Source organism: Argopecten irradians, chromosome 14 (genome assembly GCF_041381155.1).
Source record: "Argopecten irradians isolate NY chromosome 14, Ai_NY, whole genome shotgun sequence".
In the NCBI taxonomy this organism is placed as follows: Eukaryota; Metazoa; Mollusca; class Bivalvia; order Pectinida; family Pectinidae; genus Argopecten; species Argopecten irradians.
The window spans coordinates 20,080,954-20,095,891 of record NC_091147.1 but is presented as its reverse complement, the minus strand read 5'-3'; the positions used below and the strand labels follow the sequence as shown (position 1 = coordinate 20,095,891).

The 14,938-nt window shown below is 33.8% G+C and overlaps 1 protein-coding gene across 1 annotated transcript; it reads left to right on the top strand.

The window, feature by feature from the left end:
- The first annotated feature begins 107 nt into the window (after positions 1–107).
- Positions 108–5,929, top strand: LOC138307213 (centrosomal protein of 19 kDa-like). The gene is made up of 2 exons (XM_069247849.1): positions 108–264; positions 1,009–5,929. The coding sequence occupies exon 2, from the start codon at positions 1,015–1,017 to the stop codon at positions 1,501–1,503; it is 489 nt and encodes a 162-aa protein (XP_069103950.1). The 5' UTR covers positions 108–264; positions 1,009–1,014; the 3' UTR covers positions 1,504–5,929.
- Positions 5,930–14,938: the final 9,009 nt, after the last annotated feature.

Here is a 14,938-nt window from a genome sequence, read left to right as displayed (position 1 = left end):
ATATATGAAACATAATTGTAAAATGATACATTACACAAAGTATATATAGTATATTATCAAGTACTTTTTACTTCAAAAAATAAAACATTCACTGCGCATGCTTCTCATTTTTGTTTCAATATGGAGGGCACTTTACAGGTTACTGGGCTGTGAGACTATCTGGAATTTTGAACGAAAGCTTTTACCTTCTTCTTTGGTCAAAAATTTCAGATTAATGAATAGACTATAAGATGACAACATCGGGAATATCAATATCATAACAAAGTGAGTTTAGCAGAAGACTCTGATACTTAACGTTACCCTTTAATCAAGTAATCACTTTAGGTTCAGGACCATTTAGCAGCTTTAGGCCTATCAGTAAGCTTAGACTTTATTCTAATGCAATTCTTATTATTGTTTGTATATGGAAAATATAGCCGATTTCATATGAGATCAGAAATATATTTGTTCCAATAGTTGACCATTGTGTAGGAGTATCGTGTACACAAGGAAAATTATTTACCAAGATCAAAAGGGTTCAAATAATTTGTAGTGTACCATGTGTTTGACTTGACTACATCCACATGTACACCATACACAATGACCTCATTAAGCTCAGTGAATAATTAGTTTTGAAGATTCACAGAAGTAAGTTATATGGCAGTAAATTACAGAGTTATTTCCCTTTGCAATAATATTATCAATGGCCCCATGACCTTGTGAACATGATAACACTCGCATCTAGCTTAATTAAACTTAAATTGTTATTCATAATTCCTTCCAGAATTATTGCCTTCTTAACTCCACTTAACCATAGGTCATACCGTCAATTTCATGGTGACCTATTGAAATGGTTTTTGTCCATCTGTTACCTGTCGTTGAGGTCTTTAAATATGCCGTAGGCATCTCTGACCAATTTGTGACCCAAAACAAAAAAACTTGAAACTGTGTTTAAAGTTAATGGAACAGCATGGACTTCAGTGAAGAATTATTTTAATGTTATAACGTTTTTCCCTTTGTTCCTTTCAGGGAAAAATGGAGAATGGGATTGAAGTTAAGAAGTGTGGTGTAAAATTTGACCCACCTTGTATTATCATTAGTTACGAAAAAGATGGGAAACTTAGACGACGATCGATGCCGCTTAGAAACTTCACAAAAAACTCTAGTGTTGACAGAGCAGCAGAAGATTTGCTGACAAATCCTCGTCATAAGAAGTATGTTCATTGTCTTCCCAAAAGTCAGCTAGAACGCCTCATTACCATTATCAGTGATAAAATGAAAGGAATGAGTCTTGAGGCTAGCCTAGCTAGAAATGCAGAGCTTGATAAACTTGATCCAGAAGAAGACTTGAATAAGGTTGATCCCGAGACATTAAATAGAAAGAAAGCTGTGATGGATAATACGTTTGAGAAAAATCGAATTAAACCTGGAGATGAGGGATACGAATATGATAAGGAAGTGAGCTTTGACGAAGCTGTAGAAACTTGTGAGTGGGATGATAATTCAGACGATGAAAGTTTCTAGGCTGTTGTACTTACCGACCATGCAGTCCCGTCCACTGTCCAAAAGAAAAACAATGCTATTGGCAAAGATGACAAATCGTTGCTATTTGCCTAAATCAAACATATGTTCCATGGTTTCTGATAATCAGAAGACTTGAAATATCACATTTTTTGGTGGATATTAATTGGCACAGTCTTAGGTGTAAATTTCTTATTACCATAATCATTCATTTTATAACATGTGATAAGATCAACAACATATTTTTCTCTGTCTAGAGATCTAGAGAGAAGTACATTTTTATAGTAAAACAGTAGAAACATGTTTTTAAAAAACATTTTTTTATGAATTTGTTATCGTGTTGCTGTATTTATCAAAGCATAGTTTTATTATATTTAATAACAGGAAATTCATAGGAAATGCTAGAAATTATGTATATATATTATGTTGTATACATATGATATTAAGCATTTATTTAAAATAATATGATTTTTACTGCCTTGAGTGCATATATTTTTTTTGAATTTTTCTTCATTTCTGTTTTTATTTATAATATATTTTACAAATCCCCTCGCCGTTTCTGCCCATCATTATATATAGTGATCATTAAATTGGCATATACAGATACAATATAATTAGTGCCATAATCTGACATTATGTTAATAAGTTCCAGCTATTAATTAATTATTTAAAATTGATAAATTTGTCAGTTATTAAAGAGAAGCTTGTGCAGTTTCTTCCAAAAAATTTATGGTATACTATTTTGAAAAATACACTCAATGTGACTTTCTCTTACTTATTCCTAGATAATACCTACTAACTCTGAACCAGGTTATTAATGAATTTTACTTGCTAATCAGATTTAATTTGACATCTGGTAACTTTGTATTAGGGGTTGATCATCCTTATTCTGTACTTATACCCACATTTATTCTTGGTCATATACCCAGGATCGAGGATGGTGTTACACATATACTTAAATTATATAAACTAACTTTTACTAACTAAACTACCAGGTGAAGATTAAATTTACTGCTGGTTATACTAGTAACCCCAAAGTTACACCTGGTAACTATTACTAACATTACAAGTTTTGGTTCAGGTAACTATTTATAACTAACTAGGTTACTGTAAACCAACTTTCTTTCGCAAATTTCATGATCCAAGTTAACGGTACACTGCAAAACGTTTATCTTTAGTACTGGCAGCTGGCAACCAGTTCTCGCCGGGAACCAATTCTCACCTTTGCATGTGTACTTGTATGAACACAAACAAATTTTCAGTCAATTTTTTTGTGGAAATCAGCATGGTAGTGTCTTCTAGATCTATCAGAAGATGGCTTTAATTTATTGACTAAATTTTTTTGGGGTAATCCTACAGATACAGATGCCAATAATTAAATAAATACCAGGTATAAACATCACTTATAGCAATAAGCTAAAGGATTTCAATTAAATGTTTAAATCAGTGAAATTCAATGTTCATGTAATTGTATTGAAATGGCAAAATTTACTCTGTGAAAGAAAGTTAGTCTAGAGTAATATTGCACTTCTTGGTCCAGTTATATATATTAATTTCTCCATTAATGGAAAGCTTTACAGAAGTTAGGAGGAAATTCTTACGATATGGAACATAACTTCAGTTATGCTTTCCTATGGATGGGAAATTTTAAGTTAAGGAATTCCTTTAAAAAAAATTAAGGAATGTTCTGCACTTGAAACTGGGTCCAGGTAACTAAATGTGTTCTTTAATTATAGAATTAATTTGTAATTATTACTAATTTTACAGGTAAATCACTTACTACATATTAAAATACCTCTGTTAACTATGGCTTACTGAATTGATGCACATTATATATATATAATAATCAGGTTTATTTTACACTAGAGAGTGGACATGAATATTCAATAACAAGGTTAATTTCACAGCCATGAGCTGGTAACAATTACAATGTGTTACAAGATTCAAAAGTTTAAAGTTAGTGCATATATATAGGTATTTAGCACGCTAGCAAGTAAAAGACCCACTAGTACTATGGACTATAATATACAATCTGATTAAAATACAGATTCTGATAGCCACTCCGTTCAATAGAGGATCCGACAACATCCCATAAGGGGTCATGTTCGGATTACCTTTATACCACATGTACTTAAGAGCATATACATTTTTCTACACTGTTACATTAATTGAGCATGCTATTTCTTCCCAGTATACATAATTAATTAGTTTTTTTGTGTGCTTTTTGGACGAGATGACTACTTACCTTGATACACAAAAAAACAATTCTGACAGCTTTTTCAAACTTTTCCGTCCCCTAAAATTCACTGTCAAGATTCTGCAGGCGTCAAATTTGATTGGCTATTTCCAAAGGTCGTCTGGACATGACCCCTTATGGGATGTTGTCAGATCCTCTTATCGAAGGTAGTGATAACAAGGATCTGTATTTTAATCAGATTGCTAATTATTAATAAAATAGTAAGATATGATATAATTGTTATGAAAGCAGCCAATAAATTTGCCTCTATTTCCTTACATAAATTTTACATAAAGTTGATCATGAATTAAATTTAAGTTTTAATTTCCTATATCCTAGCTGATTGATCACACAGTGAATGGTTCTCTAGCTAGCTCCTTTGAATATATAATCTTTTGAAGATGCACAATTTTCCTGTTTAAGGGCGCTATGTGGTCTGCAGATTCTTCACACATATATTCTTCCGTTTCTTCATCTTCTTTTCATTTAATTTGGACTCTAATTAGTCTCACTGTATTGGTTCACAGTGGGTCTTTGACTTATCAGAGTGCAAATTAAATATATATGGTTATCTGAGAAGTAGTTAGTGGCCAATGTGCCTATTTATGTTTGGAAATAAACACTGGTTAATATGTTGTAACTGTTTTCACATAAAAATGTATTTTATTAATACATTAATTTGGTGCTAAACTTGTCACATACTACATACTCATTGGTAAGAATTTCATCTCTGTGAAGTTATTCATCACATTGTTACCTCATAATCTCAAGATTAGGACAGAATCTTCCCTGATATACTTTATAAATACAGAAGATGTATACTTTTAAAATTTTTATTACTTGAGATAGCTTTTAATTTATCTTGCTCTTATAAATTGTTTAAATTTGTATAAGAAAATATTAGATATTCAAATAGTATTTAGGCTAGAATTTTATTTGAAATGAAAATACATTTATCATAAATTCAAGAAATCAAAATAATAAATAAATTGACCCGATTCTAACCATATAATTTTTATAAAGCAGGTAATGTTAATATTCTTTTTACTCTTGGCTTGATTTTGTTTGACATCCTTATGATCACGGTTATTCAGAAGGACATTAAATCCCATATTTCTCCCCTGCAAATTCATGATAAGCTGTCTCAGTCTTTGAATTAGAAGAGTCCAATCTGTCTCCAGGGGTGAATGGTTAAAGGGACAATTCAGTCTAAGGGAACATTAAAATCTGTACATATATCAGGGAAAAAAAACCCAGTTCTAATGGAAATTCGATCAGTCGGTTTTACTGTGATATGCTAGAAAAGCCCATGGTGGTGAAATGTGTGTGAAATGTTCAAACTCGCTCGCTGTCCGCCATTACACATTGTGGTCGAACATCTTGTATGCAGAACCCTGTCCCTTGCTTGTGGGAGTAATGCTACTTTTGTCTAGAATTGCTCAAATCGCTATGACAGTAGTGTGTTTACCTTATTAGGTGAAAATCATTTTAGCACCTCCACAGTGGTTTTGTAGTCCATTTGTTTAACGTGCGTGACTTTGGCTCGGATGTGGGTACAGCATACATATTGTACCTGCTTAATCGCATTGATCAACAATTTGCAATTACTACGGTATCAATTAAAATACTAAACAATGACGTGGAATTGGTCAATATTTTATGTTATATGTTTCATAAGAAATGTAGAACAATACATTTATGCCATATTTTGCGTCTTGGTTATGTAAAAGAATTAGCCTGAGTGAATTGTCCCTTTAAAAATCAGTCAATCTATCAAGTGTTAAATAATTATAATATATATATTTTATTGATCTTACTGAATAAACTAATGAGTTCCCAGGTATTATCAGTGCATTAAAATGTTCCTCTTTATTTCATAATGAGCACATGCACATACACACGACAAACAGTTTTAACCCCATTTGCAAGATAAAAAGAACAAGCTATACCAGAAAGATGAACTTCTATTAAATGAAATGTAAATAAACAATATAATTCTCATTTTTGTATAGAATTGACAATGGAAACAAATTCACATCTTTTTATCTTTCATTTTATTCCATCCATTTCTTTTGTTAACATTAATCTTATAAATATTATGAGAATTTTTTTGACTTTATATGTATGATAATTTTTACTTCTATACTCAAATATTAGGGCAAGAAGAACTAATAAATATGAATGGGATTTACAGTAGTTGTTGTGATTTTGTTTTATATTGCAATATCAAGAAAGGATTAATTTTGAATGATCTTTCCATAAATTGGGATGTTTAGGACGTGGCTTTTGGCTTACTTGGCGTTTGGCACAATTTGACTACAAAGGAAGAAAGTAAGCAGCAAGATGCTGATAATAATTTGCTATTAATAGCAAGTGACCTTGTACGACCTCAACCAACAACCCAGTGAAAATCAAGCATTCAAAAGATATCTCTGTTTTACATGGTTAAGAAGTTTCATTGAAATCAATCTTCTTTTTTGACAAGAGCATATGAGCCTCATTTATTGTCTGACAGAACTATTTGATAAAAGACTTAAAAAGACAACTTCACAAATTCTAACCATGTATAGTTTTTCCAACCTGGGGTATACCTGCCAAATGTCGATGAACATTTTTTGTTGGAATCAATTTAAGAGATTAAAACCAGATTTCTTAAGCAAAATTTTTCCTGCCATTTTTTGATGGGGTACCAATAATATTCCTCACTAAATTTGTTTCAAATACATGCAAGCATTAAGGAGGAAGTATGATAGTAAAACAAAATTTCACCAAAAGTTCCCATTTTGGAGCCGCCCCTGTGCCCAGGAGTTTGACCTGAGCATCATTTATACTAAATATCATCACCGTTCTTCAATGCTGGTTTAAGAAATCTGCATATTGAGCTAAGAATGTTGAACCTACCTTTGTAAAGTTTTACATAGTTTTCAAGAGGACAAAAGTACCCGATATTTCTGACCTCCTTCATCTAAATGTCATCTTCGTCGTAATCATGCACTCGGCTGGTGCTAATCTTAGTTGTCATCCTCATCATCAAATGGTGGGCTCCTTCCATCACCTCACTGGTAAGTTTCTTATCAAATACAGCTGATAAACAACTCAAGTTTAATCATACTTCAGCAATGTGTTCTGCATCCTCGATATTCCAGGGGTTACTATCACTGACTACTATATATATATATATATCACCCCTGGATTATTTCATAGCAAAATTAAAGGCAGTTCAGGAGAAAAATACCCAAAACTAACCAAAACCCTGCAGGGATTTCCTCCAATGTATATCTAAAGAATCAAATTAAGGTACACTGTGGTTGAGTGTGTTGCTTTTAAGTTGGATGTTGTTCTTCCTGTAATCTTCCAACAAAATCTCTGCAGGCCTGTGGATATTGTTTTTATCAGTTTTATACCTGCCTTCAATTTTACTATGAGACAGTTCGGGGGTGGATATAACCTCGGTGATAGTAAGCCCTAAAGTATCAGGGATGCGAGTGCCTTAGTCACATTTGTTCTTGTTGGAGAGAGCCGTATCATGTCTGAATCCGAGTCTTCATATTTTGATTGTAATGTAATTGAGAAATATTCAGTTTTTTGTTGCTTCTTTACACAGGACTGAGTGATTAAGAAGTTGCGATATATATTACCACCTCTGCAATAGACGTAGGGCAGGTAAACAATTTTTCTTCTGGTACTCTGGCTTTCACTCAAATCCTTAACCTGACTTGTCCTTAAATGACCTTGGCTGACTGTAGGATGTTAAACCAACCAAAACTAAACTAAATACTTTTGATGCATACTAATGGTGGTTTTCACCCGCCAATTTTCATTCCAGCTTGTAAATTGACCAAGATTTGACCTAATATATCATTTGTAAAGCAGGCATTGTTGATTATGAAGCAACAAATAGGGGCTGAGGTGGTCGAATGGTTAAGGTGTCCCATTATGTTACAAGCCCTTTACCTCTTGGTTGTAAGCCAATGTGGTTTGCCAGTTAATGATTATAGCCAGTTACCCATCACAAATGTACAAACACAATATTTGAGCTTTAAAAAGTTTATTGTAAATTGAATCATTTTCATCAAATTCAAATCAATACAAATATAATCTCAAATTCCAGTTTAATTACCGGTACCATAATAAATTAAATAAGTTTACAACATGTTTGAATTACAATGAAAACAAAGATAAATGTAAAGAAATTTACAAGTACATTGCATAAATCCTATTTTAGCACTTTCCATGAGGGAATAGTCAAATTTTGACCCTAGGTAGTAGAGAATTTATTCACTAGGGAACTGTTGAATTTGGTCTGTGGCCTCGAGCAACAGTTCTTTAAGTCATCCCCACCAGATTGGATCAAAGACTGAACTGTTCCCTTAGGACCATTGAAACAATAGTATATTGTGATATCCCATTCCACAAAATGGACCATATTTCATAAATTAATATTTCCGTTACAATTGACACAATCTACACATACAAATTATATAACATGACAATTTAATCACATCATACAAAGCTGTGTTACATAGACGTTTAACCAGTTTAATTTATATACCAATAAACATTTTCTGTTATTCACAAGGACCAGATATGTTGACTGTGCCAATGAACTTTAAATGTTTACTCTTGTTACTAATTTTTACTTAAACAAAGTACAACACCGCACAATGTTCTTCTATAAAAAAGCCTACAACAATAAAAACAAGAGCTGTTGGAGAACAGCAAAGCTCGACTATTCAGAAGAAGTTGATGTTCAAGTATTTACTATTTAAACATGGAAATATGACAAAGACTAAAAACCCCCTAAAGGGCAGACACATCCATACACATTAGGAAATAATCAAAACAAGCTTAAACCCTAAAACTTTAACATGGAAATATGACAAATTAACAGACTAAAAACCCCCTAAAGGGCCCCAAATTGGTTGTATTATCACGTTCAGCATTCATACACATTAGGAAAATAAAATCATAAACATTTATGATGACTTAAGCTTAAACAATTGACGAAATAGAAACTTGCTCTAAAACTTTAACGTGAAATGGGATGCCGACGCGACAACATTAGCTCCCCCTATTCTTCGAATAGGCGAGCTAAAAATATAAAATATTTTACGAAATTTCAAAAATGTCTGTAACAACCAAATATAAACAGTAAAAGTTGATAATCTTTCCAAATGCAAATGAACTGATTATCAATAATGTTTTAGAAAATATTATCATGATGCTTTTTAACATGTATTTCTATATATTCTGACCAACTTACATAAGCACCACAGGGTCATAACATCATCATCTAAGCCAATAATTCTACTTAATAAATAATCACATGATATAGCAAAACATATTTTAAAATTTAAAATAGTGTAATTTTTTTGCTTTCAAAAATCATTTCTTTAGTACATCAACATTACACTTATGATACTAAGAAAAAGAGATATGACAAACTTTGGAAGTTTCTACACAACATTTCCTGTTATAAATTCTACAGTAAATCTTTGCCATCTGTTTTGACCTATATTACAAAATATTGTATCACCGACAGTCTACAGAGAGTGACACAGAAGATCTAATTTTAATTAGATTGAATGTATTTACGATTATATTTGTGATGAAAATTGAACATCATATTGCATTTTCACATGTATTGATTTTCTAGTCATCAAAGTACTATCACTTTGACAAAACATCATATTGCACACTCATGCACAATAAAACATTACTTAATTATAGGCCAAATTAAGAACACCAAATAGTTTTACCCCAGTTTTTATATGGCACAACCAGACAATAATCTAGTAAATGAGCAAAACGTGCCACAACTAGCTGGAACCAGCTAACTACGGTGTCTAAGAACAGGTAACAGGTAAATAGAAATTACCTAATGAACATACATTGTACTAAAATTCAGATTTCTTTCATAGCTAAATTATTTCATTAGATTCTTTTAAAAACTTTTCGAGTATATGATTTTGCAAAATTAATAAATTAATTCTGAACATACATGCTTTCAATAAAATTTATGTAATTTTAATTTTAGAAATAAAAAGAAAATTTGATTACATTAACATCTATTACACATGTTTAATATAATGGTGAAAAACTCAAATGCTGCATGACCTCATTATAAAATTAAAATCTGCTAAATATCTTATACAGACAAATACATGTGTATCACCGACTTAAAATATGTCAAATGGTTAAGCCTGTGGGTTAATATATGGCAACTAGAATATTTAACATGTTAATTAATTGCAACATTCCATAATTAACTACGAAAGATCCTTTACTATCAAAGAAAACAATTGTCAGAATGTGTTCAAGCAAATCTTTCATTCTTCATTAAGCTAATTGTACAAAGAATTGTTTCTTATCTGCTATAAAGCAACATAAATTAAGCAAAAATAACTCTTTTCTGTCCACGAACTACATACATATATTTTAATATTGTTTGTTTGACTTTCAGGTCACTTTAAGGTGTTTTTTTCTGAATTGGATTGGCAATGGGAGGGGGGGGGAGAAGGTGTAAATAACAAATGAATTCATTCATTAGAATCTTTAATTAACCCTGTTATAAATATGCTGAAATCTGCGGAGATTTTTCTTAACAATTTATTACTTGTATACTATACCTGTTTTAGAATTGGTCTTGAACTTAAATACTCTATAGATTAATATACATTATTAGATTAAAATTCGTTATTATAAATGAATCTAAACCCATTCAGAAATACGTAAAAAATCATGTCTTTATGCACAAATGTTATAAATTAACTGAGACAATCAATCCACAGTCTAGTCTAGTCTGTTAATATAGTCATAGATGGAATTTTGCACCTGCCTTTGACCTCTGCATACATGTGAATAGGCATTTAGGCATCATTTTATTCACTTGATGAATACGTAGATAATTTACACTAACAAGAGATCCCAGAGGGATCTTGGCACCCACCAAAGAATGATCAATGTCTGACAATGGAAAGAGGGATCTTTTCCCTACTTTTCAAACTTTTTCAAACACACTACATATAAAATTTGAGACAGATCGCTATAGTACTTTCCAAGAAATAGTGGTAACAAACTTCAACAATGAAATCTAAGATGGCGGCCGGTTGCCTATCTTGTTTACCGATCAGTCCCGAAAGGCATTATGCATCAGTCCTAAAAGGTACTATGCACAACTAGGGTATACAAGGGGAACCTATATATGGAATTTGAGAAAGATCCCTTCAGCACTTTTTGAGAAATAGTGGTAATAAACTTTAACTATCAAAATCCAAGATGGCCACCTGTCGGCCATCTTGTTCACCGATCGGTCCCAAAATGCAATATGCACAACTAGGGTCCTAGGGGAACCTGTATATGAAATTTGAGAAAGATCCCTTCAACACTTTTTGAGAAATAGCGGTAACAAACTTTAACTATCAAAATCCAAGATGCCAGGCGGTTCACCATCAGTCCCAAAATGCAATATGCACAATCAGGGTCCTAGGGGAACCTAATATGAAATTTGAAAAAGATCCCTTAGTATTTCTGAGAAATAGCGTAACAAGGACGGACGGAAGGACAGGACGGAAGGACGGAAGGACACGGACAATAGGCGATTTGAATAGCCCACCATCATCAACCATCTGATGATGGTGGGCTAAAAAAAAAACAACAATTAAATTTCGAATTTGTGAAGTGTTTTTAATGGTGTTTTTGACTCACAAAAATGTGAGGTTCTTGTTTATGTTGGTCAACAGGGGAATCTGTTTGAGCTACAAATGACTTACCGAGACCACTAAACATCATTGTATATGCAAACATATATTAAATTTTGAATCTAAATAATGAGCAAATTAACGTACATTTGTCCTGGCAAAATGAGCTTACAATCGCAATTTAACTTCAAAGGGCTGTCCTGTTGCTGTTTTGTACCCGGGTAATATGGAAAATGGCGGCAGGTGATATCATGATGAAGCCATGCATTCAATGGGCCTTCATTGAATTCTCACACATTTTGAGAATTCAATGAATGCCAATGCCAGAATCATCTGTCAAAAACACCCTTGGAGTTGCATCCCCTCCCAGTCAGTCAACAATAAGGTATTCCGTATGTTGGGAATGACCTTGGTTGGTCCTTACTGAACCACCAGCAACGGAAACAAGTACATCATTGTCCTTACCAAGCGGCCAGAGGTCAAGGCAATACCATATCAAGGAGTCATCTCATATTTGTGATTTTGTTATTGAGACAATAATATGCAAACATGGCACTCATTAGAAACCATTTCCATCGACAGTGGAAGGGAATTCTGCAACTGCATCAACAAAGTCTCTGTAAATCTCTTGTAATAACACATCTACTTACAACGCCAAACCACCCTCAAACAAATGGGCTTACAGATAGGCTATGTACCTAAATGATAAATTAAACACTCTGCAAAGCTCTGGCAAAGTACGTCACAGAAACACAAGACGACTGGGATCTGTATATTCACCAGATTGCTTTTGTCACAAGAACATGCCAACAAAAGTCAACAAAAGCAAAAGATATAGACGAGAAGCTGTTCTTCCAGTTGAACTGGACATTCCAACTACTGTCAACTCCAAGGAGATAGAGGATGAAGATTTCCAAGAAATGCTCAATGACCGAGCAACATCATTTGCCACTCTCTCTCATATTTTCCTTCACATTAACTACAATCAACTTACTAGGGTTTTTTTTATGTAATTTTTTTTAAAACTTCTGCTACATCAGGATTCATTATGTCAATTTTCACATTTTTGCGTTATTATATACTAATAATCTTAAACTCTTAATTTTTATTATATTTTTCAGTAACATCTGTGCAATATACAGACACTCATTTTCACAAATTTTATTTCTACTGACTGTGACTGTGTTGTTATGATCATGTATCTTAATTTCTATGTTCACAACAGTAACGTTTTTTTTGTGATCTTTGTTACATTATACTAATGTTTGTATGTTGTTGTTTGCTTTTGTCATGTTTGTTGCAGAAAAAGCGCTAAATGTTACATGTTTGTAATATGCGACGTTAGATATAGCTTCTTGTATCTTGTACACATGAGGATACTGTTACAGAAATAAGGAAAACACAGTCAATCCAAAAGAAATATTACGACGCCAAAGATTCGTAACTAAACATTGCAGACATGGTTTTGGTCAAGAACACCAGAGGGATCACTAGAAAAGGTGACAAAATAACGAGCAAATGGGTTGGACCATACACTATCGGTGAATGTTTTGGGAAAGGTATTTGATCAATAGGAAGTCCATTAAGAAGTATGTCAAGCCAACAACACAGACAACAGTAGTTCCACAGCTGTCAAGGAAGAGAAATCCCTCCAGCAGTTCAGGAATTACCTGGAAAAAGAAAACTGAAGACTTTGCGGTGCACACCAAAAATAAAAGATAGACAATTAACTAGCGAGTCCCTGAAAAAGACACATACACATCAACAGCCATCATCAACCAGCAAAACCAGCCAGCTATACCAACGTAACCATAAAGTATGACAACAAGGACACCAGCAAACATCCACCAACACTAGCAAGGACGCAACATCAACATCAGATTGCTTCTGTGCTTAGGAGGATCATGATAAAAAGGTCCTGGCGGAGATGGACATCCCAAAACCATGCCACCAACACAGCCTTAGTGTCTATCTATCAAGTGATTCACCAACGCTTTCATTTCTTCAAGACATTAAGCATAAACATCCAACAGAAATGGCAGAGCTATTCGCAGCGCCATGACATAAGCTCACCAGCCCTTTGGGTCAGGTGAGCTAAAAACAAACTCATTGGAGATGTACCTGGCATGGTTTATCTTTTATCACAATTTTTTTTTTATAAAATAATAATTAAATATGAAGTCAATTTAATTACATTTATGATGTGGATTATATATGTTATGATGTATTTTTACATGTTTGTATTGCACTATTCTCTTCGCGGAAGGATTTCTTTCCGTTGGTACTCTGTATAGGATCTAGCCTCTTTACCGTTTGAGCGCATGAATTCTGATCACGTGACTGCCGTTAGCGTCACTTCAGATATCAGCGCAGAGGCCATAGGTAAGAATCCCCTTTTCATGTTTTAAAAGTTCAACAGAGTTCATAGTTCAGCGGTTGTGTTTACCTTTGTGGTTACAGTGGAGGCTAAAAGACGAAGTTTTAAGGCCAGGTAATCGCTGGAATAATTTGAACTTGAGAGCTGCTGAGATTTCAGTTAGAATGCTGGGAAAAGGGGGCGGCAAAGTGCGTGACATTACATCTAATTTGTTTGTGGATCATTAGTCCGAGACACGTCCAGATGCAGTTGTTTTGCAGAATGGGGCAACAATGTGGATTGTGTGGGTTCGAATTGTTAAGGACATTGTTTCTGTAGCAAAGTGGATAGTAGCTGGTTTTGGGGTCAGACACATATGCGTTATGCAACTACCATTTCGTAAATGTACTCGGAACATTCTGTTGGAGGATAACAATGAACGAGTTTGTGTTGTGAATAGAGAGATAAAGGCTGCTGTGACTGGTATACGATATATTCATTACCATAAACATCAGGGTTTAAAACAGTGTGTGGCGGACATCCAGATGGGGTTCATTTGAATCGGCAACATGGCGTCCCCAAATATGTGCGAAGTGTTAGAGGGGCAGTTATTGCTATGCATCATCGATGTTAATAAGTAAGTGTACACTGGTTATCTAAGCCTATGTCAGTTTTAAGGTACTGAATTTTACACTTTGTTTTGTCAACATGTTGTCTGTTGAGTATGGCCAGTGCACATATTATAGAGCGCACTTCCTTTGTTTACAGTGACTTAGCAAGGCTATTTTTAGACGCTCGCTGTAGAGTTCATATGTGTGGTAACGCTGTAGTAGTTTGCCCATGTACATGTGTGTGGCCGTGAAAACCGTGTTGGTGGTGAAGTGAGATAGTTGCAATATACGATAATAGGTTCCGGATATTTTATCTAGCTCGGCGACTAATATTGTAATCTCCACGCTTGTGTAACTCTCCAGTGAGGGAAGTAATAAAAGCGTTGGACTGGAAGCCATCTTGCGTCGTGAATACATGACATGGTGTCAGAAGTTAAAATCCACGTTCATCCAGTGTCTGCGCACGAGCTGCGTGAAGTTACAGGTATAATTAAGAACCGAAAGATTCATTTGTCACGAACGACAACAATTTGAA